This window comes from Sapajus apella, unplaced genomic scaffold (assembly GCF_009761245.1).
Source record: "Sapajus apella isolate SASKATOON/1434 unplaced genomic scaffold, GSC_monkey_1.0 scaffold122, whole genome shotgun sequence".
Classification (NCBI taxonomy): Eukaryota; Metazoa; Chordata; class Mammalia; order Primates; family Cebidae; genus Sapajus; species Sapajus apella.
In genome coordinates, this window is record NW_022437062.1 from 6,977,385 (window position 1) to 6,998,397 (window position 21,013).

The 21,013-nt window shown below is 40.2% G+C and overlaps 1 protein-coding gene across 16 annotated transcripts in view; it reads left to right on the top strand.

Moving 5' to 3' along the window:
- The window catches only part of RYR3 (ryanodine receptor 3), a 553,391-nt gene that overhangs the window by 218,438 nt on the left and 313,940 nt on the right, over positions 1-21,013 (top strand). For all 16 annotated transcript variants that reach the window (XR_004263777.1, XM_032261324.1, XM_032261337.1 and 13 more), the window contains 5 exons: positions 4,643-4,755; positions 6,097-6,196; positions 9,247-9,340; positions 13,999-14,073; positions 16,002-16,158. Coding sequence is in view for 15 of the 16 variants with exons in the window: in XM_032261324.1 (XP_032117215.1) it covers positions 4,643-4,755; positions 6,097-6,196; positions 9,247-9,340; positions 13,999-14,073; positions 16,002-16,158 (539 nt within the window). In the remaining variant the exon portion in view is untranslated. The remainder of the gene's footprint in view (positions 1-4,642; positions 4,756-6,096; positions 6,197-9,246; positions 9,341-13,998; positions 14,074-16,001; positions 16,159-21,013) is intronic.

The window sequence follows — 21,013 nt, forward strand, 5'->3', positions numbered from 1 at the left end:
TGACACAGGTTCTCACTGGAAACCAGAAACAAAGAACAGAGGGAGGATTAAGATAACAATCTACAGATCGTCAAAGTTACAGTATCAAACAAGATGCTGACTTGCTGAGGTTCTTCCAAAGACCAACAGGGCAGTGGGTAGGAGTTGAGGCACATTTCACGTCAATGATGAAAACTACTTTGGAACATCTGCAGTTAATGAGCAGAAGAACAGCTGGCCTTGGGATACAGGGTGCTCCCTGTGGCTAAAAATATTCATGAACAACCTGACCATCAAGGGCATTACATGTGGAATTTCTGCTCCATTTTGAGGTTGGATCAGGATTCTCTGTTGCAAACAAGACAACCTGATTCAGGTTAACTCAGTAAGAATAAGAATTTACTAGAAGGATGCACTAAAACTGGAGCCTGAGGCTTGGAAATTGGGTAGGAACAGAGACCAAGGAAGAGAAAACAAGGTTAGGGCATGCTGCAGGAGGAGTCTAATTTGAATATAGTCTATAGTATGACGTTTTCCCTTAAATAGGAAGAGAGCTTCGATGTTGGGTAGCCAAAGAAAGACAAAAGTCTATGTTGTTATTCTAAAGCTAGGTCAGTTCATAATGGAAGCATCCAGGTTGTCTAATTTTGTAGATTTAGAAAAAAAATGCAGCATCCAAACCATGCCTACCTCCTGTTTCCACATCTTGCACAATGGTGTCCTAAGAGTACCTGAGGGATCCTTTTTCTCCTTTCTTCCTCTTCCTGTTTTTGTACCAAGCAAAAAAGTGGCCCTGCCTTTGCCCATTATGGTTTTTTTCCCTAAAATAAGATTAGATTTGAATTTGATTTAAGATTTCTTTGTTTTCAGCCAAAGTGTTAGTCTTAAAATATAATTTCCTCTAAGGTGTTGTCAACCTTGCTGAAAATTACAAAGTGAGTGAAGTGCCACACTCTCTGAATATACAACGGTTTCTAAATATAGACCAACTGTCAATCTTGAAGAATATAATCACAAAAGTCATATATGGTCACTATTTATATCAGTAAAATGACTTGATACTTTTTGAGATTGGAAAAAAAATTGAGAAATACCACTATCCAGCCAAGTGTTCAGATAATTATTTTAATTGTTAGAACCTCCAGTAAAAATCATGTGAAGCAGCAGCAGACAATATTACTCCTTTCAGCAGTCTTTAAAAATTTCTAAAATCACACTAGGTGTGAGTTCTGTTGACAGATAAGGCAGACAATAGAGCTAGCCCAAGTTCAAGTTGGCTGATGAGAAGCTACCTGTGGCCGGAGACAGGGAGAAAAGGCTTGACTTGACTCTCTCACCCAAACTCTGAAGAAAGCTACTGTTGTTCGTAAGGGACGAGGAGGATGCACCTCCAGCTCAGATGAGGTTTGGCATTACCAGGGGATTCTCCTCACTGCAGAATGAGGTTCACGCGGAATCCTACAGAAGGGTATCCTGTTCCTGCCTGGCTAGTTCTCTGAACACACTTCTGGCTTAGAAACCCCTTCAGAGTTGTAAACAACTAAACTGCCCAGTAGTGGAGTTGAAGCTATAGGAGAATATGAGAAGAAAGTTTGGGGGCAGTTTCTTGAGCAATTCTAGAATTTTTTCCCCCAACACATTGAATTATACATTCTCACACTTCACATGGGATTGTTGATCATTTTACCCTTGATTTTGGATAAAATTACTTGAACTTATTCTGGTCACCTTATAAAGTTGTTTAATTGCTTTGCTTTTAGGATTTAGACATAGCTTTAGAATTTAGACTTTGGAAGAAAGAAATGGATAACCACACTAAAAGCGTTATTTTATATTTTAGAGTTGTGGGCTGGCCCATCCTGTTGCTTCAGGGACAGCTCCATCCCTGGCTCCAGAATGTGGGAGAGGGCAGGAAGACAAAATACTCTTTCTGTGTGTTCCACTTCAGGACCCCCTTCATCCTGGACACCCTACAGTGGTCCTCAGACAACATTAAAGATGTATACAACATTTCCCCCTTCAAATGTAGAGATCAACCTCTTTCTCCTGTCGTGTTTACTTTAATTGAACTAATACACACAGTTTAAAGAGATAAATAGTGCTCCTGAGCTTATTATAAACATCAGACTCTTGCCCTCCCTGCTCTGGTCACCTGTCTCTCTGGGGCATCTACTTTCAACTCTTTCAGTATTATTTACCACTTGTTTACAATATACATATTAATACAATGCCTTTTAAAATTCTTTCTAGATTATGCATTATCTATTGATGTCCTGATAAAAATTTTATTTCACTCTTCCCTGTCTTTTCTTCCCATCCTCCCAATAGATTTGCCTCTATTTTATTTAACTATCTAATCAATATTAACTACTTCCACTGCTATAACTGTAACTTTTACTTACAAATAAGCCACATAATATATTCTGACCAGGTAATTTATTATATTACTTTGGGATTTTCCAATAGTTAATAACTGCCTTGTTTGCTTAATTTTTTTTATGATCCAATCATTTATTAATTTTCAAACTTTCCTATAGAACTGAAGATCTCTCTGGTTGGGTTCAATCACATGATCTGTTCTCTCAGTTTCATCATCTTAGAAACATCAGCCATCATCCAGGGAATTTTCGCTGCCTTGCCCTAGAGTCCATGTTTATTTGATCTTACAGAGTTTTTTTATTTTATTTTTTGCTGCTTTGGTTACACCTCACTTTGGTGCAACACATTATCTAGTAACTTTTACAGAAAAGATGCATGTGGAGTAAATTTTTGTCTGCAAGTTTCCTAAATATAGCTTCACAAGTCATTCATACTTACTGTAATTCTATATTGGAAATATTTTTTCCTTAGCTTCCTGAAGGCCTTCTACTAGCCAATGGTCTGGCTGTTGAGAAGTCTACATTCTGATTCCTTGTCCTTTGTGACTTGCTTTTATTTTGTGAAAGCAGCTAAGAGTGTCTCTTTTGCCCCGGTGTCTGAAATTCCATAGCGATGTGTCTTGGCATGACTTCTTTTTGTTCTGATATCTCACAGGAATGCACCTTAGAGTGGGTTTCTAATCTCTACTGTGATAGGGACTCTAGGTTCTTTCAATCAGGAAATGCTCATTTTTCTGCTTTGAGAAAACTTTCATAGCTTTTCCTGTGAATTTCCTCTGTGTTTTTTTCTGTTCTTGTTGTTCTTGTTTTCTGGAATTCCTCTCGGTTGGTTTTCTGATATTTCTAGTCAGTTCTTCATCTTCTTCCTTCTGGAAGAATTTTTCAGCTTAATCATACAACCCTCTTTTTTTTTTTTTTTTTTTCAGGATCAAAGAGTATTTTTCTTTTCCTTGGAAGGGATCCTTCATAGATACTAATGTAGATGTTTCATAAATGTTATCTTCTTATCTCTGAGATTATTAATTATAAGGTTGTTTTTTTTTTAGTTTTCTTTTGTTCTCTATAATGTTTTTTTCCTCCAAGTCCGTTTCCTCTCTTTTCACTTTGTTTCTGTAGTTCCTGTTAGAGACGTTCCTCAGCTGTCAGGTGGCCCTTGGTCTTCACTTGCGTTCAGATCAAGGCAATAAAAGCTGACTAGAAGCTGGCTGAGGCTTGTCAGTCTGTTATGCCTCACTTTTAGGTCATCTGGCAGAGAACTGAGCATTTCACTGGTGACCTCTAACCACAGTATGTTTTATCTTAACTAGTTTGGCTTCCCTAAAGAGTGATCCTCAAATCTGGGTGGAGGGTGGGAGGGAAAGGAACTGGGGTTTTACTAATCAGGTTGTAAACTTTGAATTATTCTCTGTTTTCAGCAAGAATCTCCCTCTTTGTTTGACAATGCCTGGTATTTCCAAACCCAGACCCTTGGTGGTTTGCTTTTCCATAAACTAACTTCCTGATCTTCTGTAGTGTGGAGAAGGACAGGTCTGGCTGTGCAGGGCAAGGAAAGGAATCAGGGATTTGAATGTCCTTTTAAAGCTTACCGCCAGTCCTGTTTTCAACCTATCTACAACCTCCACATATAGCTGGTACCTCCAATTCCAGGAACTTTCTTGACATTCTGCAGCAGGAATTGGCTTGTTACTGGTTTCTTCTTCTCCATTTTCTTACTCGAAGACCTGGGTTTTAAGTTTTTATTGGCTAAAAGCATCCACCTGCTTTTCTATTTCCAAAATATCAATTTATCTTCTTTGCTGTCAGCTTCTCACTTATTGTCTGAGTCTTTGCAGATGTAAGCCTTTTTTAAAAAAATCCCTTTGGGAAAGAGGGAGACAGAGATGAAAGTGTATAAGTGTTCAGTAGACCAATGAAATAGATTCTTTTTATTTATTTTTTTTTCTTGGTACTCTTGATTGAAGTCAATTCCTAAAAATTTGAAAGACTATAAAAGGCATTTTTCCCATATGCATTAAAAATACTCAAAGGCTTCTGTAGTTTCTGGTATCCATTACTCTTTTCCAAACACTGTTTATCTGTCTCTAGGGAAAATGACAATGACAGACATAGTCAAGAGGAGATGTGGGGCTGTCTGGAACAGTTAGAGGCAAATAGAAGTTGAGGTCTGGAGTATGCACATGCTGTGTGCACGTGAAGGGTTGTCCTAGGAGGAAGGAGAACAAGGGGCAAAATTAGGGACGCTGGCTTCTGCGAAGCAATGACTAATTTGAGGAGCCTTCATGTAGGAGAAGCCTGTTGGTGGACTATACATCCTGCTTCCAAACAGAGGTCCGAAGGAGAGAAAGTTCGAATTGGCGATGACCTCATCCTTGTCAGCGTGTCCTCTGAAAGATACCTTGTAAGTACCTCATAATACAAGAGCATTTTGTTTTCAGAAATTTTTCCTTTAGGAATAGATGGCCATGAAGAACGGAGTCACAACAGGTTTGATAGAATAAGATGCTTTTACACATGTACAGTTGGCCCTTAAACAATGTTAAAGGTGGATGCCGACCCCCTGCACAATAAAAAATTAAAGTGTAACTTTTGACTGCTAAAAACTTAACTTTTGATAAGAAATAGCCTACTTTTGATAGGAAATAGCCTACTTTTAATAGAAAACCTTACCAATAATGTAAATAGCCTGTTAAAGCACATTTTATATGATATATGCATTATATATTGCATTTTTACAATAAAGACAAAAGAAAATGTTAAGGAAATCATAAGGAAGAGAAAGTATATATACTGTCTATAAAGTGGAAACGGATCATCCTAAAGCTGTTGATCCTTGTCGTCTTTACATTGAATAGGAGGAGGAGGAGGAAAAGGAGGGATTGATCTTGCTGTCTCAGGGCGGTAGAGGCTGAAGAAAATCCATGTATAAGTGGATCCGTGCAGCTCAAACTCGTGTTGTTTAAGGGTCAGCTGTACTTGAGGAATGATTGAATACTCTCCCTTGCCACATAATCGTGGTACCTGGAACTGATCTGTTACTCTTCTAGATTATGGTGCTGTGTCCAGCAAACTTTTCAAATGCTCCAAGCACTGTTTGCACATTATCTCCCATTATTCTGAATTTATTACATTGTTTAGCTCTTGTTTAGTGAAGAATAAGCAAGAAAGGATGCAATACAGGAAAATAAGCTTATGTTGGAGAAGGAAAATGTACAATGTTTCAGGGCATGTATTGCGGAGGGTAGAAGATGCAGGTGAGATTTTGCAGCTGGGGATGGGTAATAGACAAGCACCATTTTTATATCAGCTACTTGGCTGGGGGTAGGGATGCCTGAAGATGAGAGAAATGTCAGAGAAACTTCTCACCAAGCCAAATGAAGTAAAATCTGTAGGCAGGTTTTACTTTGCCTAGGTCAAATGTTGACTAATTTTTCTCATTTGTGAGTTGCCTTACCTATAAAGATTGGACACTTTATGAGTTGGTGTTGAATCAGCTCCAGCTGAGGGCATGAAGTCAACACATGTCTGTCATCTCTGTAGCTGAATAATTACTCACCCCAGAATAAAGTATCTCACTTCGAAGTTGCTTCCGGATCAGGTGGAGAAATCTCCCACAGGCTATCTAGAAAAAGCCAGATGACAGTAAGGCTATTAAATTTAATCCTTGAAGTTCTAGGTGAGCTGTTTCTGTCAGGACTGGACTGGTGATTTAAAGGATGTCTCATTTCTGTTTCTGCTGCAGCATCTCTCAGTATCAAATGGTAACATACAAGTGGATGCCTCCTTTATGCAAACACTGTGGAATGTACATCCTACCTGCTCAGGAAGTAGCATCGAAGAAGGTGTGCTTTTTTATATGCATTTAGCCCTGAGCCTGCCTCTCTTGTGCTATATACATTGACATTTTCTGCTACTTCCCAGATCTCACCTGAATATCTTGGTACACAGGTAGCCTGATTTTAGCTCACTTGAATTTCTTTCTCTGAATAAAGTATGGATTACTTTCTGTCCTAACTTCCAGTTACATGAGCATCCCTGAACTTATTTTTTAATACCATGGAACCCACTATTATTTTAGTGCTACATGCATTCAGGACTTGGGATATGTACCTTTCTTCTCTCCCTGAGTTTCCACATTTTTATGTTTGCTTACTAGTTGTAAGTGTAAAGACCTCAGCACCTTCGGTTTTAGAAGAGAGTATTTGCCAAGAAGGTGACATTGTTTATATTTCTCCCTACGCATCTCTCCATGCTGGTGAAGCACTGACCTCTATCATAAAAGTGTTTGGTCATTTGTTTTTACTTGTATTTATGGAAGGCCATTTTAACATAATAAGTGAAATTATTTTTCCCTTGGAAATAAAGTCATCCAACATTGTTCAGCATATTTCATGGAATCAAGCAAAGTCAACACATCTTTCAAGTTGTGTAATAAATGTACTACCCTTACTTCACACATAGGTAATATCACAGCTGAGAATAATAATCAATTGTCAATGACCTGTGGGCTATTGTGTTATATTGTGGCATTTTACAGCAAGATCAGAATTTTTAAAAATACTCGTCACAGGCTTTAGCCCTATTAAAGGCTAGTATTTTCAAACTGGGAATGTCCTTCTTTTTTACAATGTTTGAAAAAAGAGGGAAAACTGAGAGTTGTCCAGGTAATACCCCAGTTTCAGAATGCATGATGGCTAAACTGAATACACAAGAAAAGACAAATTGTTAACTCTTTTGGGAATAGGTGGAAGGCTTTAAAAGGTAGGATATGGTTAGCCCTCTTCCTTTGTGCCCAAATTAACCCACCCTCTTAAGTCTATTGTCAGTCAATTTTTTTCTTTTTCTTTTTTGTTTTTGTTTTTGTTTTTGTTTTTGTTTTTTGAAATGGAGCTTCACTCATATTACCCAGGCTGGAGTGCAATGGCGCAATCTCGGCTCACCGCTACCTCCGCCTCCTGGGTTCAGGAAATTCTCCTGCCTCAGCCTCCTTAGTAGCTGAGATTACAGGCACGCACCACCATGCCTAGCTAATTTTTTGTATTTTTTTAGTAGCGACGGGGTTTCACCATGTTAACCAGGATGGTCTCGATCTCTTGACCTCGTGATCCACCCGCCTCGGCCTCCCAAAGTGCTGGGATTACAGGCTTGAGCCACCGTGCCCGGCCCAGTTTCTTTCTATTAAGAATCAAGGAACTCTGGATTTAAGTCTTTCCCAAGAAGGTTTTGACTCAATCTTCTTCATGTTAAGTTTGTTATTTTCACCATAGGAATAAAATTATTTCTTGATCCCCTAAGAGGGCTTGTGGAGATTAAGTAGAGATTGTTTGCAAATCATGTCAAAAGGTCATTATAAAAGTGTTGAGCGCCCTTATAATATCGTCTGGATAACTCATCGCTTGAGTCATCTGGCTCTGTAGAAAGTGTCCTTCCGGCATCCATGTTGAGAAACCCACTTCAGACCTTCAGAATATAAGTGATCTTCATCCTGATGCTGCCTTCCTGACTATGGCCCTGATACATTTCAATTACGAAAAGTCGTGATGCACCAGCATTTGGCAGTGTTCTCAGTGTGAGTAAGATATTGATTGAAGGAGCCCAAGAACTGTAAAGGATAAACTCCAAATAGGGCATAGCTTCACCATCATGAGATGAATGAGAGTTTAATCAAGAGCTTGGTCATGGAGGGCTTTAATTTTCTAAATAAATTAGCTGTTAAGAATCCCCCTAGAGTATATCATGAATCGTTTTTAATGCAAAGAATATAACCCAGAATATCAGTACAGTAAGATACAGGAAAATTGGAAGGAAAGTTCTGAATATTTGAGGGAATTTTAGAAAAACTTGTCTAGGTGAAAAAACTGAACTAATATCAGACTGTCACTATACAAGATTCACTAATAATACCCTTTTCTCCTCTGGCATGATTTCCATTCTTAGTGTTTTAATCCAGAACCCAAAATAGCTTAAGACAGCCCCTAACATGATCTAATTATGTGATTTTCTTTCCTTTAAAAATTCTGACACAGAAATTGGGTATATTAAGTTCATATGTCTCCTGAGAACAAAGTAGCCTGAAGAGTTTCCTAATTCAGAGGAATAACAAGTCCCATTTCTTTGTGCAAGTTAAATCTCAGACTGGAGCCCCTCTCCTGCTACTATGTTCTTTTAACTAAGGCTCAGCATTTATTTGAAGACAAATGGATCATCATGTCCTTGAAGTTCATTGTTTCCTTTCCATCTCTGAGCTCCATGACTATTGAGATTTCTTTTCTTATTCTGAAAGCTAAGTGCTTGTTGGTAAAAGCATCTACACTTGTTCACTCAGGGATGCTGGAGAGTAATGCTGCTTTCCCTTTGTGCGGTAGGAGTAGCAATGAGATTCGTTCTGTTTGTTAAATGCATTTGAATGTTGGCTTCTCCCAAAGGTTCTTAAGAATAATCTGCTCCCCACTTCCCAGCACATTTCTTTCCCATGACTGCAGTTTCCTTTGGATTTGTCTGTAAAACATACATAGTGAGATTGTGGATATTAATCCAGAAATTTGGTATTTGTTGTATTTATATCCTAAGCAACTGGAAACTCCTAACATTAGCAACTTAGTTTTCCTTTTGATTTTTAATTACATCAATTGACACACTATTTTCACCTTACTTTTTGATGTTGGACTTGCTCACCTCTGAAGCCCTATTTAACTTTCAACATTAAAATTGTTTTGACTTACCTGTCTTTTCTGCCTGAGGCTTGAATTCATGGAATATGTAGTTATCAAAATGTGTCTCTTTCAGTATTTTCTGTAACTGCCTCGGACCTGTGTGAATTTATCCTTTTTAAATATGCCATTCTCTTTATTAAACTTCCCATCATTTACGGTAGAATATAATTCTCTTACAGGATACCTACTTGGTGGGCATGTAGTACGTCTTTTCCACGGTCATGATGAGTGTTTGACAATACCATCTACAGACCAGAATGATTCCCAGCACAGGTAAGCCAATAGCTTCGTTCTTCCCCTAGCTGTTTCCAGTCTCAAGTGAGTTTAACTCTTTAGTGTAAACTAAAGAGTTTACATTTGTAGTTAGCCACAGATGAACTCTGTACGTGTCAGCAAATTGACACACCTTCCTCCAGCCATGGGTTCCAGTTTGTAAAACAGAAATGGCAGTTCAGCTTGCTCACAGGAGGAGCTCTTTACACATGCTGTACTTAGGCAGACAGTTCTGTAATGCTTCCAGATCCCTTCATTTTCTTTGGCTCTGCACTTAAACAAATTATTCACCAGGCTCTTCAAAGCCAGATCATCTCTATTCCCATTTCATGTGCTAAGTAAATAAGGTGGACTTTATTGATTTGGTTTTGTTTATTACTAAATAGCATTAGAGAAACTAAATGATGTCCGACAGGAGCTGGATTTAGCAGAGGGTGGTGCCAAGGGTGCATTTAGAGGGCGCTGCTGAGGGCGATGTGTTCTTGTCCTTATACTTGACCTCTTCATGAATGCTTTTCAAAATTTCAAAACCATGAGATGGAGGATATGAATCCAAGTCTTAAACACATTCTAAAGAGTGTTTTGGTATTCTGTCATCAAAGGAACAGAACATAAAAAGCTTGCACTTGTAATGATAGAAATCTGATATTTTAAAAATCAAACCTCAGGTCTAAACTAGATTGAATTTAGGACAGCAGTGAGTCTGATCCAGTGATAATATTTTCTTTTCCTTTTGTGTAATGCCTACAGGAACCTTGTCAATTGCATTTCTCTTGCTTCATTAGAAACATGGGCTCACAAGTCTTCACATCTTGGAGATTATGTAGGTCAGGCTCCTGCCAAAGGTCACACACTGGCTGATTTCACATGCAAGCCTAGAAGCCAGAGTTGCTGACTCTCCATCAGGGATCATTTACTATTTGATGTACTCAAGGACCCACAGAAGCAATGAGCTTGAATGTATTATTATGGACCTTAGAAAGCACCCATTGGCAATGTGTATCCCTTAGAGTTCTGAGTCTCTTCCTACTTGCTATCTACTCTGAATACCTCTTCATAGGAACCAGATGTGACCCAGAAGGGTGCCTAGGACACATAAAGCACAGACCTATGTAAAGTGCTGTGCTTCATTCACTCGTTGCCTTCCTGGTACTGGTGCAGCAGTTGATAGTCATCTCTGAGTCGGGAAGTTAGTTCGACCTGATTTCCCTTCAGAGGATTCTCTACCCTGTCATGTGATCCTGTTCACTTGTGGTTTGCCTGTTATTCAATATTGAAGCTATACAGTAGCCCATTTACTGTCTCTCTTACATCATATTCTGCTGCATCAAGGGGAAGGTTTGCAGGTGGATGAGGAACTGAAATATTGTGAGTTTGGCAGGGTTGTCTGTATCTAAGATAGAATATGTCAGAACTTTCCTAGTTCATTCTTTCTATTCCTGTTCTACGTTTAACAATAGGAATTTGGGAAAAATAAAGTATTTACCATATGCATGCCCCCACCCACATGCACACACCTGTCATCAAAATTAGAGCCAAATTAGGAACAGTTGGGCAGAAACTATGCTACTTAGAAGGTTAGTCATTTGGTGAACATTCCTGTCAAATAATTCAGCAAAATTCTGCTTAGAAGGAAAGCCTCAGCAAGTGTTTGAGAGGATATAATGGGGAGGGTGAGGTAGCTGGAGAGGAGTTTTCACAATGAGCACACTGGAACAGACATGTATGCTGTCATTTAAATAAACATGAAGATGCCCTTTCTTTAGCCCAGGATTTCATAGGCTCTAATTTGTGTTTTGGAAAAAAAATTATCAATAAAAGTAAGGCTTATTTTATAAGGAAGCATGAAGGGTTTGAGACTGGGGCAAGTGAGCAGCTGTTCAGCACACTGAAACTCGAATTTTCGTATCAACTAGTTTCTCAACCAAAACAGGATGCATAAAGGGAGTGATGAGCCTTGTCTTTGTCTTCTGTTGTCAGGTAAATCCTCAGAACTGGCCAGGATGGCCAGGAACACCAAAATCTGGGGAAGCATTATAGAATAGGAAATAGCACACTGAAAGATTCCAGCAGCCGCTAAGGCATGCAGGCATTCCATGGCAGTGGTGCTGACTCTCCAGAAGAAATCGTTTTCAGTCCCTGTAAATCCTGAGAGCAGCCAGGCTATGTGAAAAAACTGTCCCAGAGTGGAAACCCAAGATTAACACTCTGACATTTTGAGCTCTGAACCTTGGCTTTGCCTCTGGCTTGTCAAACACCCTGGGATAAGTTACTTTTAACTTACTGAAGCTAAGGCTAAGCTGTCAGCCACGCTTTCAAAAGCACCTCAGCTTGCCACCCACTCTACTCCTCTCCTTGGAATTGTTTTAGAGAACAAGAACAAGTTGTTTCAACCTCAGTAACCTTGTCAGATTAAATGAAGTAAGCTGCCCAAATGTCACAGGAGGGAAGAACAAACCTTCACAAATCCTTCAGATGTTGGGGTAGAGAGTCTTCTAGTACCAACTCCAGCACTGTTTAACCTGGGACCTAGGTGAGCCACTTCACCCCATTCTCCTGAAGGGATCCTTTCAGCTTGCACTAGAGAAGGAAAAGCATCAGTGAGAATCTCAGCAAATTTTCCTAAGGGGCTAGGAGATTGGCACAGTATCATTTCCATTCTAGGCCTGGTACAGAGATACCTGGGGTGTTAGGAATGCTAAAGCAATGTTGAATTTTCTTGCTGATATTTATTGGGCATCTCCTGATAACATGTACATTAAAGAAAGATTGAGAAATATCCTCTATAATCCCACCTTCCAGTAACCACTGTTAATGCAGAGTTTCATTGTATTGCTATACCATTAATGTGTTCCTCTGCATGTTTCTAGACATTTATAAAAACTTTTTAAACATTTTTTAAAAACACTTTAGGCTGGGCATGGTGGCTCCCACCTGTAATCCCAGCACTTTGGGAGGCCAAGGCAGGCAGATCACGAGGTCAAGAGATTGAGACCATCCTGGCCAACATGGTTAAACTCTGTCTGTACTAAAAATAAAAATTAGCTGGCCATGGTGGTGCACGCCCGTAGTCCCAGCTGTTTGGGAGGCTGAGGCAGGAGAATCGCTTGAACCTGGGAGGCGGAGGTTGCAGTCAGGCCAAAATCACACCACTGCACTCCAGCCTAGTGACAGAGTGAAACTCAGTCTCAAAAAAAAAAAAAGAAACTTTAAATTTTCGCAACATTCTGTGATGTAAATACCCTTATTAGATAAGCAAACAGACACAGAGAGTTTAAGGGGCTTGCCCAAGGTCACACAGCTAACAGATCCAAACCCAGGTCTGTCTAACTTCCAAGTTCATATTTTGAATCAAACATAATTATACTACCTCTCCAAAAAAAAAAAATAAGTATACATTTTCTTTTCACCACTGTTGATGACCTCTTGTCTCTAAAGCCTAGATCAGGATTCTTCTGGGGTTTGATCAATTCAATTGTGATACATACAAATGCTCTATGGTGGAGGTAGAGTTTTAAGTTAGTAAATGTAAATGCAGTTAAATAATCAGCTTTGATCAAAGGTCACAAGATTTTCAAAAACTGGTTGGATTTAGTATACCAGGTAGTCTGGGACCACTATTCTTGAGACATGCTCTTAAACTGTGATACTTTATTTAATTCTATATAACCTGTGATCTAAAATTTTAAAACTGAGGCTCTGTTAATCACTGGAAAAACATGAGAAACCCAAGTTGAGAGACATTTCACAAAATATCCAACCAGTATTCCACATAACTGTCAAAGTCATGAGAAACAACACAAGACTGAGAAAGTATAATAGGTCAGAGGAAACAGGAGACATGGTTGCTAAACGTAGTGTGGTATCCCGGATTATATCCTGGAACAGGAAACGTTTATGGGAAAATTTAAGCTGAAATCCAAATAAAGTCTTGAGTTTAGCTAGTAATGACATACTGGTATTGGTTTCTCAGTTTTGACAAATGTATCTTGGTAATATAAGAAGAAAACATTGGGAGAAACTGAGTGTGATTATACAGGAACTCTCTGGACTATCTTTAGTAACTATTACATAAACCTAACATTTTTCTAAAATAAAAATTTTATTTCAAAACACATTAAAAGATTCTAAACATGGGAAAGGAAGCAACAGTACAATGATAAAATCGTGAATACTATAACAACTGAGCATAAAGCTTTGTTCCAAGTGTCCTAGAATGATGGAAATGAGTTCACACGGTGTCAAATATATGCTTTTAAAGTACAAATACATTTTTTTAAAATACAAAACTACATCAAGGAGCTTAACCTGAAGGAACTGGAGCATTCTGTGTCTGTCGTCATTGTGTAACTGGGCTATTGTGACTCCTGATGTAGAGATGTTCTTGTTCCTGCCTTTTCCTTGTATATCTGATGATGCATAAATTTCCATGATACGGATGTGGTGAGCAGCTCTCTCCCCTCTAGCTGTTTTGATCCCTCCTGAGAGAGAGAGAGACTGGGAAACTGTCCTCCCTTTTATTCTGGCTTTGTATTCTGCTGACTCCAAAAGGGCTCAGACAAGCTGGGTTCCTGAACAGCCTCCGCAGGGAGCTGTTCTTAACCCGGGTGCTGATCAGTGTCATGCAAGTAGGAGCTGATTTCCAACTCTGCTCTCAGGAGGATATTCTACGAAGCTGGGGGAGCTGGGACTCGAGCCAGGTCTCTGTGGAGAGTGGAACCCCTTCGGATAAGGTAATGGAGGGCCTGGGAGTGCTCTTTTCAAGATTAGTTTCTTTTCTAATACAGTCCATTCATTCCACATCACCTGACAAACTCTTACAAGTCCTTTGACTAGAGCTAAGTTCTGAGATTTCTATGACTTTGTTTTTAAAGAACGATCACACACACACACACACACACACACATTTCCAAAGCCACGGTTTTGACTCTGAGGCTAGCTTGCTCTCCTGTGCTTGCAGTAGCTGACCATAAAAGAAAAGCTCAGACAAGGCCACCAAAACCCATCCAAGTTCTCCCATTTGTTTTCTTAAACAGGTTCTCTGGAACCCAACTAAGTCTTCTCTCTCCTCTCAGTAGTTTTGTTGTCCCCAGTGGACAGTTAGCTTTAAATGGCACACAGACAGGTAGTCAAGATGGCATAAGATGAGGAACATGTAAACTTCACTGAAAATGTAGCTGTGAAGAAAAAGGTACTTACTAGAACTTTTCAGAGACAGTTTTGTCCCTTGGTGGAAGGAACAGAAGGCTAAGACTTGCCAGCCACAAGCTTGAATAACCTTGGGTGGTTGCTTAACTTCAAACCACTGATGGGGGATCACTTTGAATGCAGGACCTTTATTGGGCTGAGAGGGTTTGCAAGTTAGGCTAGAGCTAAACTGCTTGAAATGAGAGAGGAGGCTTAAGTGTCGCCCTCTGCTTTTCCTTCTCTGCCTTTCCCTCTAGTTATTTATGCTCAGCCTCTCCCTGAACATATCTTCAAAACAAATCTCTCTCATGCAGGGTATATGCCCCCAAGGGGTCCTGAAGATAATCCACTGGCAATCAGAAGGGAATATGAGGACTTCTCTTACACTATACACACATGTGCACACATGTTTTTTTCTGAGAAATTGGTAGCTGATTGTTTAAGGAATATCGGTTTTAAGAAGCATGCACTTAACTGGCTTGAGGCAGTTGCATCCTCTTTCCAAACCCATTAAAAATCTGAGAGTAACACACTTGTTCTCAGTACATTAGGCCTTGATTCTTGCTTAATAAACTTTTAAAGAGGTCAAAATAGGTATGTATACGTACTTCTGGTTACATTATGATTGCTTGTTCATTTCCCGAGAGACTAAACATGAAGAATTTAAGCCTTTTATCAATGTGATTTGGATTTATTGATGCTTCAAAAAGTTGGGAAAAATGGAGAGTTATTTTAAATTTTGACACATATCTCTTAAACATATTCTTAAGAGATAAGTATTTTGCATATGAGCAAATTTTTTAAAAAGATAAATTTTCAGTATGATTATTCAGTGGATAATTTGTCCCCTAACACTTACTGTAATTTTTGCTGAATGCTGATCTTTTGATGAAGGACCATGAAGAGGACAGCATTCAATATGAGATCTCACTTGCCTCAGTCCTCACTGTTTTACTTATTTTCCATAGAATTTATCTTTTTTTAACATAATGCGGTGTTGATTTATTACACTCGTTTATTGTCTGTCTTTGGTAAGTGTAACCTGTGTAGGTATTTTACTATTTCCTTTGAAGACAGGACTCTTTGTGGTAGTAATGTGTTTTAGTTCAGATGGCAGATTTGGAAAGGCTTTCCCAGAAACAAGTTTCCATTCAAAGACAAGCTTACCATTGATTTGTGATTATTTGCTTCAAGACCTTTCAGTGGAGAGAGGAAAAATTGGAAACTTGGGACTTCCAGTTGCATGACCTGCTTTCAAGATCATTCCTTGTTGGTGTCATTAAGAAGAGCACCTTGCTGGGATGAAAGCAGATGTGGAATCCTACAGCAAGCCAGGATCCTGGTCCATTTTCCCTTAAGGGTGGACACCAGAAGGATTATAAGTCTGCTAGCATATGTAAGAAAGCACAGGATAAATACTGAAAAGGACTCATTTTTGTATAAATGCAATTTCTTGTCTGTTTCATCTGCTCAGCTGGAGTGGCAGTAACATCAGATGGGGCCAGGCTTTCCGACTCCGGCATCTCACCACAGGCCACTACCTGGCCTTGACAGAGGACCAAGGCCTAATGCTGCAAGACCGGGCAAAGTCAGACACCAAGTCCACAGCTTTCTCTTTCAGGGCATCAAAGGTAAGGTGTGATGAAGTGGACTTTGACCCTGTTCTAAAAGTGAAAACTCAGAAACGTCCAGGTAGAACTATAACTGGAAAAGAAAGCAGGCTGGAGCAAAATGAAATTGGAAATTTGACATAAGATAAACACTTTCTTCTTTTATCTTTTGAATTGAGTTGATGGAGGAATGTGTGCCTTGAATGAAGGTTGAAGTCTTGAGCAAAAGGAGAGAGTGGAAAGTCTTGGAAAATGCAAAGATCATAGGAATGGACATTGTTGCTCAAAGACTAATGGAAACTATTATTGTTCAATGCATTCTGAGTTGTCTTTAATAACTTCCAAGTTCTATTCTTCACTCCTTTAACATGGAGGCATGAGTTTCAGAGCTATAATTGTTTAAATGAAAAAGGTGATTTGTTAAAAAAATTTTTTAAAGGTTTAAATTTAAAAGCAAGAGTTTTAGTGCTTTTTTTTTTTCAGATGGAGTCTTGCTCTGCTGCCCAGGCTGGAGTGCAGTGGCACAATCTCGGCTCACTGCAACCTCCACCTTCCAGGTTCAAGCAATTCTCCTGCTTCAGCCTCCTGAGTAGCTGGGATTACAGGTGCATGCCACCATGCCTGGCTAATTTTGTATTTTTAGTAGAGACAGGGTTTCACCATGTTGGCCAAGATGATCTCGATTTCTGACCTCATAATCTACCTCGGCCTCCCAAAGTGCTGGTATTAACAGGCGTGAGCCACCACGCCCAGCCTCAGTGCTATATTTGTTTAAACTTTTTAAAATGATGCAGAGAAGACATTCTGGACATGATCTCATCTTGCAGTTATTATTTATATGACAAAATTTACTACTACCTTCCTCATTACTTTCCTTAGCTATCCCTGTTCCCCAGATCTCTTCGCTTTCTCCTATCCATCCCAAACCTTCATGAAGAATGGATCCTCTGGGAGTTAGTTTAGCCTTGAGTGAATGGCTTGCCATCTGATGTGTATGTAGACAACTATTCTTTTTTTTGAAACCTTCACCTTTAAGCTCAGCCAGGCTTTGACTCTGTCCAGCTGAGCTGGATCTAGTTGAATGGTCAGAATTGCATGCTGAGCTAACTTCTGACAGACAGTTGGATGGTCTGTCACTTTGAGTGTTCTGGAAAGATCATGCAAGCATGAGAAAGGCTCTGTACAGATGTGTGCACTGTACAGAAGTCTGCACTTCCTAAGAATATAGCTCAATATCTCCTTTGAGAGTTTCACCTTTAGTTTCATTCTTTGCTCTTTTCCAGAAATAAATCTTGATGTGTTCTCACCATGATTTCATTCAAGGGTTGTTGAGGATTCTGCTCATGTAGGACTAGGTGTGAGGCTGACAGCTGAATTTTCTATGGCGCATCTCTGCTTCCTAATGCACCTGAAGAAAACAGTCAGCACTGCTCTTCTTTGACATTGGGGTTCAGTCTGTTTTCCCCCTCATTTTGTGCTCCTATGGTCTTTTTAGGCAGAGAAACTCATTAGCATGTAGTTTTTAAATTGCCCTATATCAGAATTATGCTTTTTTCATACTTTTATTTCAAATATTAGAAGACATGTGCTTCCTCTTTATATTTTCCTAACTATCTCTCAAATGTCATCTTCCATCTGCTTCTCTTCCAATGGCTATTGACTCTGATTTCATTCTGGTTTTCTGAGCACAACTTCCTCATGTTGCTGTCTTTTTTTTTTTTTTTTTAGATTCCCAACCCAAAGCATTCTTTAAATTCAAACTTCTCTCTGTTTAGTAAACATTTTTCCTCCAGGAAGTGATTTAGAGCAGTGCAACTTTCTAAAAGAATAAGTGAAACAAAGTAACGTAAAAGTCATAAGAACAGAGACTGGGACATAGAGTGGGGGCTAAGGGTAGGTGAAAGTAGAAGAGGGAGGTAGAAGACAAGAAATGACTCATCATGGCTAACGACCAAGCAAGTGTTTTTCTAAGAATGCCAATTTGGCCCTTTCCTTATTTGAGTATTCTACCCCTTTCTCCTTGACCCACTCAGGATATGCTGCTGGGAATAGAACAATGACCTCAAGGTCTTTACAATTTCAAAAAGGGGCTTTTGTTATCAGGCATCAGGCGGCCTTCCAAGCAGCTGGAAGGACCCTATTCCAAGCAGAGTCTTCCATTCTATTCCATTCTTGGCTCAGCCTTGTGGAGCATGGCTCAGTGCTGTGCTGTGGTCTCTGGGGGAAGCAAGAAAACCTCAGAGCCCCATAGAGACCTTGTAACACTCCTTCTGCTTGGCATCACTTCTGGTGTCTCAATATATTTCCCTTCAAAGGTCCCATTGCTATCTCCCAAAGTTCCTACATTTCCATGTATGGGGAGACAAGCAGCGTATGGCTGGAAAATCATCATGGTACCAAAGGGGCTATCAGCATAGCAGAGCTGGAGGTAAAAGTCACCCATGAGTCGCATTGCCCTGTGCACTTGGCAGTGTGGTTATATTTCACTGGAGTCACTATGCTAGAGATTTTAAATAACTCTCCATGCGGTAGTATTCAACCCAGCTATCTTCATTTCAATTTGAAAGGCACTGAAGTTAAAATGGCCTAGGCTCTATGGCAGGCCAAGATATGGCTGTGTTCCCACCTGATGGCAGGGTCTCTTTGGGACATTGTGTGGGCAGGGCTTTGGCACCTTAGACTGTGAAGCTGCACAATAAGGAAGACCATGTGGAGAACACATAGCTCTGTCATACACCATCCAAGTAACTGCGGGGAGAGTGCTGGAGGGCCCTGATTTATCTGGGCTTCCATAAGCCTGCTTAGTAAGCATATTCTTGCCTTGTTCGACATGGGCTTTCTTTTAATGCACTCTCTAGGGTGCTTCCCCTCTCTGGGCACAAGTGACAATACCCAGCAGAAAGAGGTTTGGGGTTCTGTTTCTCAACAATGTAAGGGCATTAAATCATCTGACCAGCCCTTGCCTGTAACAGGTGTTTTGTGACAGAGAAGACAGAAAATGGTAGCCTGAGATAGCAATTCAGGATCTTTGGGGTGGCACAGGAGTTGGGAAGGCTGAGGGAGAGGTGGAGACAGTTATGTGTTGTGGGACTGGGGCAGAGGGCAAGGAAGCAGGGTGATCCTCTCCATATGCTGGAGTTTCTGAAAAAGAGATTCTTGGGAAGAGCACTTTTGGGACTTCAGTCAGGTGTTTTGGGGGGACATTGGATGTGTTTGGGCCGTGAGTCCTTTGGTAATGATGAGCTTCCCAGGCCCACATTTTCTGTTAGGTTGCATTAGCCTGTGATAGCTGTGACTACTAAATTGGGGGCCACTGGATAGCTGCAGGTGTGTGCTAACATCTTGAGCAGCCTGCCGTTACCAGGAAGATGGCAGTTGCCCCAGTGGACCTTGTATGTGCATGATAAGTTGGGAGTGTGACTGAGCCTTACTGAAAGGTGACCAAGTCCAAGAACCAGTTGCAGTTATTGGCCCAGCCTGGCTCAAATGAAATCAAACTGAAGACTTTGAGCAGGCTGTGCAAATCACAAAGAATAAAGAGCAGGATGTGATCTTAATCCTTGTCCTCCTTCCCCCCACTTCAGCAGGTGATGCAACTCAAATTGTAGGGCCAGAATGTAGTGTTACTTCTACAATGCACCATCCCAGGCTTAGCCCTTTGATCTGAGAGTGCTGTTGTGGGAGACACAGCCTGGCTCAAAGTTAGCCTAGATCTGGCCTCCCCTCTCACCTGCTCCCTATGAGCCCTGAAACACAATTCTTAATCAGTTTGCACCTCATTTGAAGTCTGTCATTAAAGATGGTTCAGACCTGACTGCTGCCTGCCCTTCAGTTGTATCTCTTGCTATTTGCCTGAGGTTTCCTTGAGGTCCAGCATATGAAATATTTCTCAGTCTTGGAACATATTTTTTTTTCTAATCACCACCACACTTGTGCCTAGAATGCCTTTTGCCCCTCTGCGCTCTACCACAGTGAGCATCTTCTCTTGCTTTCAGGCAGGTGACAAGTGCTCTTTGTGAGAGGCAAACCTACTCATGCATTCTCAAGGCCATCACTTCCTCAACTGGGAGCCCTTGGATGACAAGGACCACACATAACCCATCCTACTTGATTTTTGCATCCAAGAATCTCTTGGAGCAAGTTTGAAAAATGCTTGCTGAAGGGCTATATCAGTGTGGTCATACCTTGAAATAGTGAATCCATTTCATTCTAATCTCCATTATCTTCATAGAAACATCCTGCCATCCTTGTGTAATCATTTTGCTACTGTAGTCTCTTCCCAGGACACATCCAATGAGAAAGATTCATTTTATTTTGAAGATCTAAGTCAAATTTGTATGAACTTGATTTCACATCAGTTTTCCATGGTCTTGACATTGCAAGGCCATTCCCACAAGGATTTCAGATAATGTGATTTAATATTTACTCTGGCACGGCAATAATGTCTGTTTAGATGTCATGTCTCAATGTCAGTTTACAGCATTGAATTTTTTTCAGGGAAGGGTGAATTAATAATGTTAAAGCAGGCCTTACTACACATAGCCACTTAGTGTATAGCCACTTTAAAAGTGCTTTAAAAATCTATTTTAAAAGACTACACCATGCATCTTGAATGACTGGGATAGAATCTCAAATGTTGCCTTTTTCATTGTGTAAGGGCATAGAGCTATCATCATTCCCAATTAGAGAAAAAGTTTCCTCACTGTATAAAAACATTAAATTCAGGCCGGGCGCGGTGGCTCAAGCCTGTAATCCCAGCACTTTGGGAGGCCGAGGCGGGTGGATCACGAGGTCAAGAGATCGAGACCATCCTGGTCAACATGGTGAAACCCCGTCTCTACTAAAAATACAAAAAATTAGCTGGGCATGGTGGCGC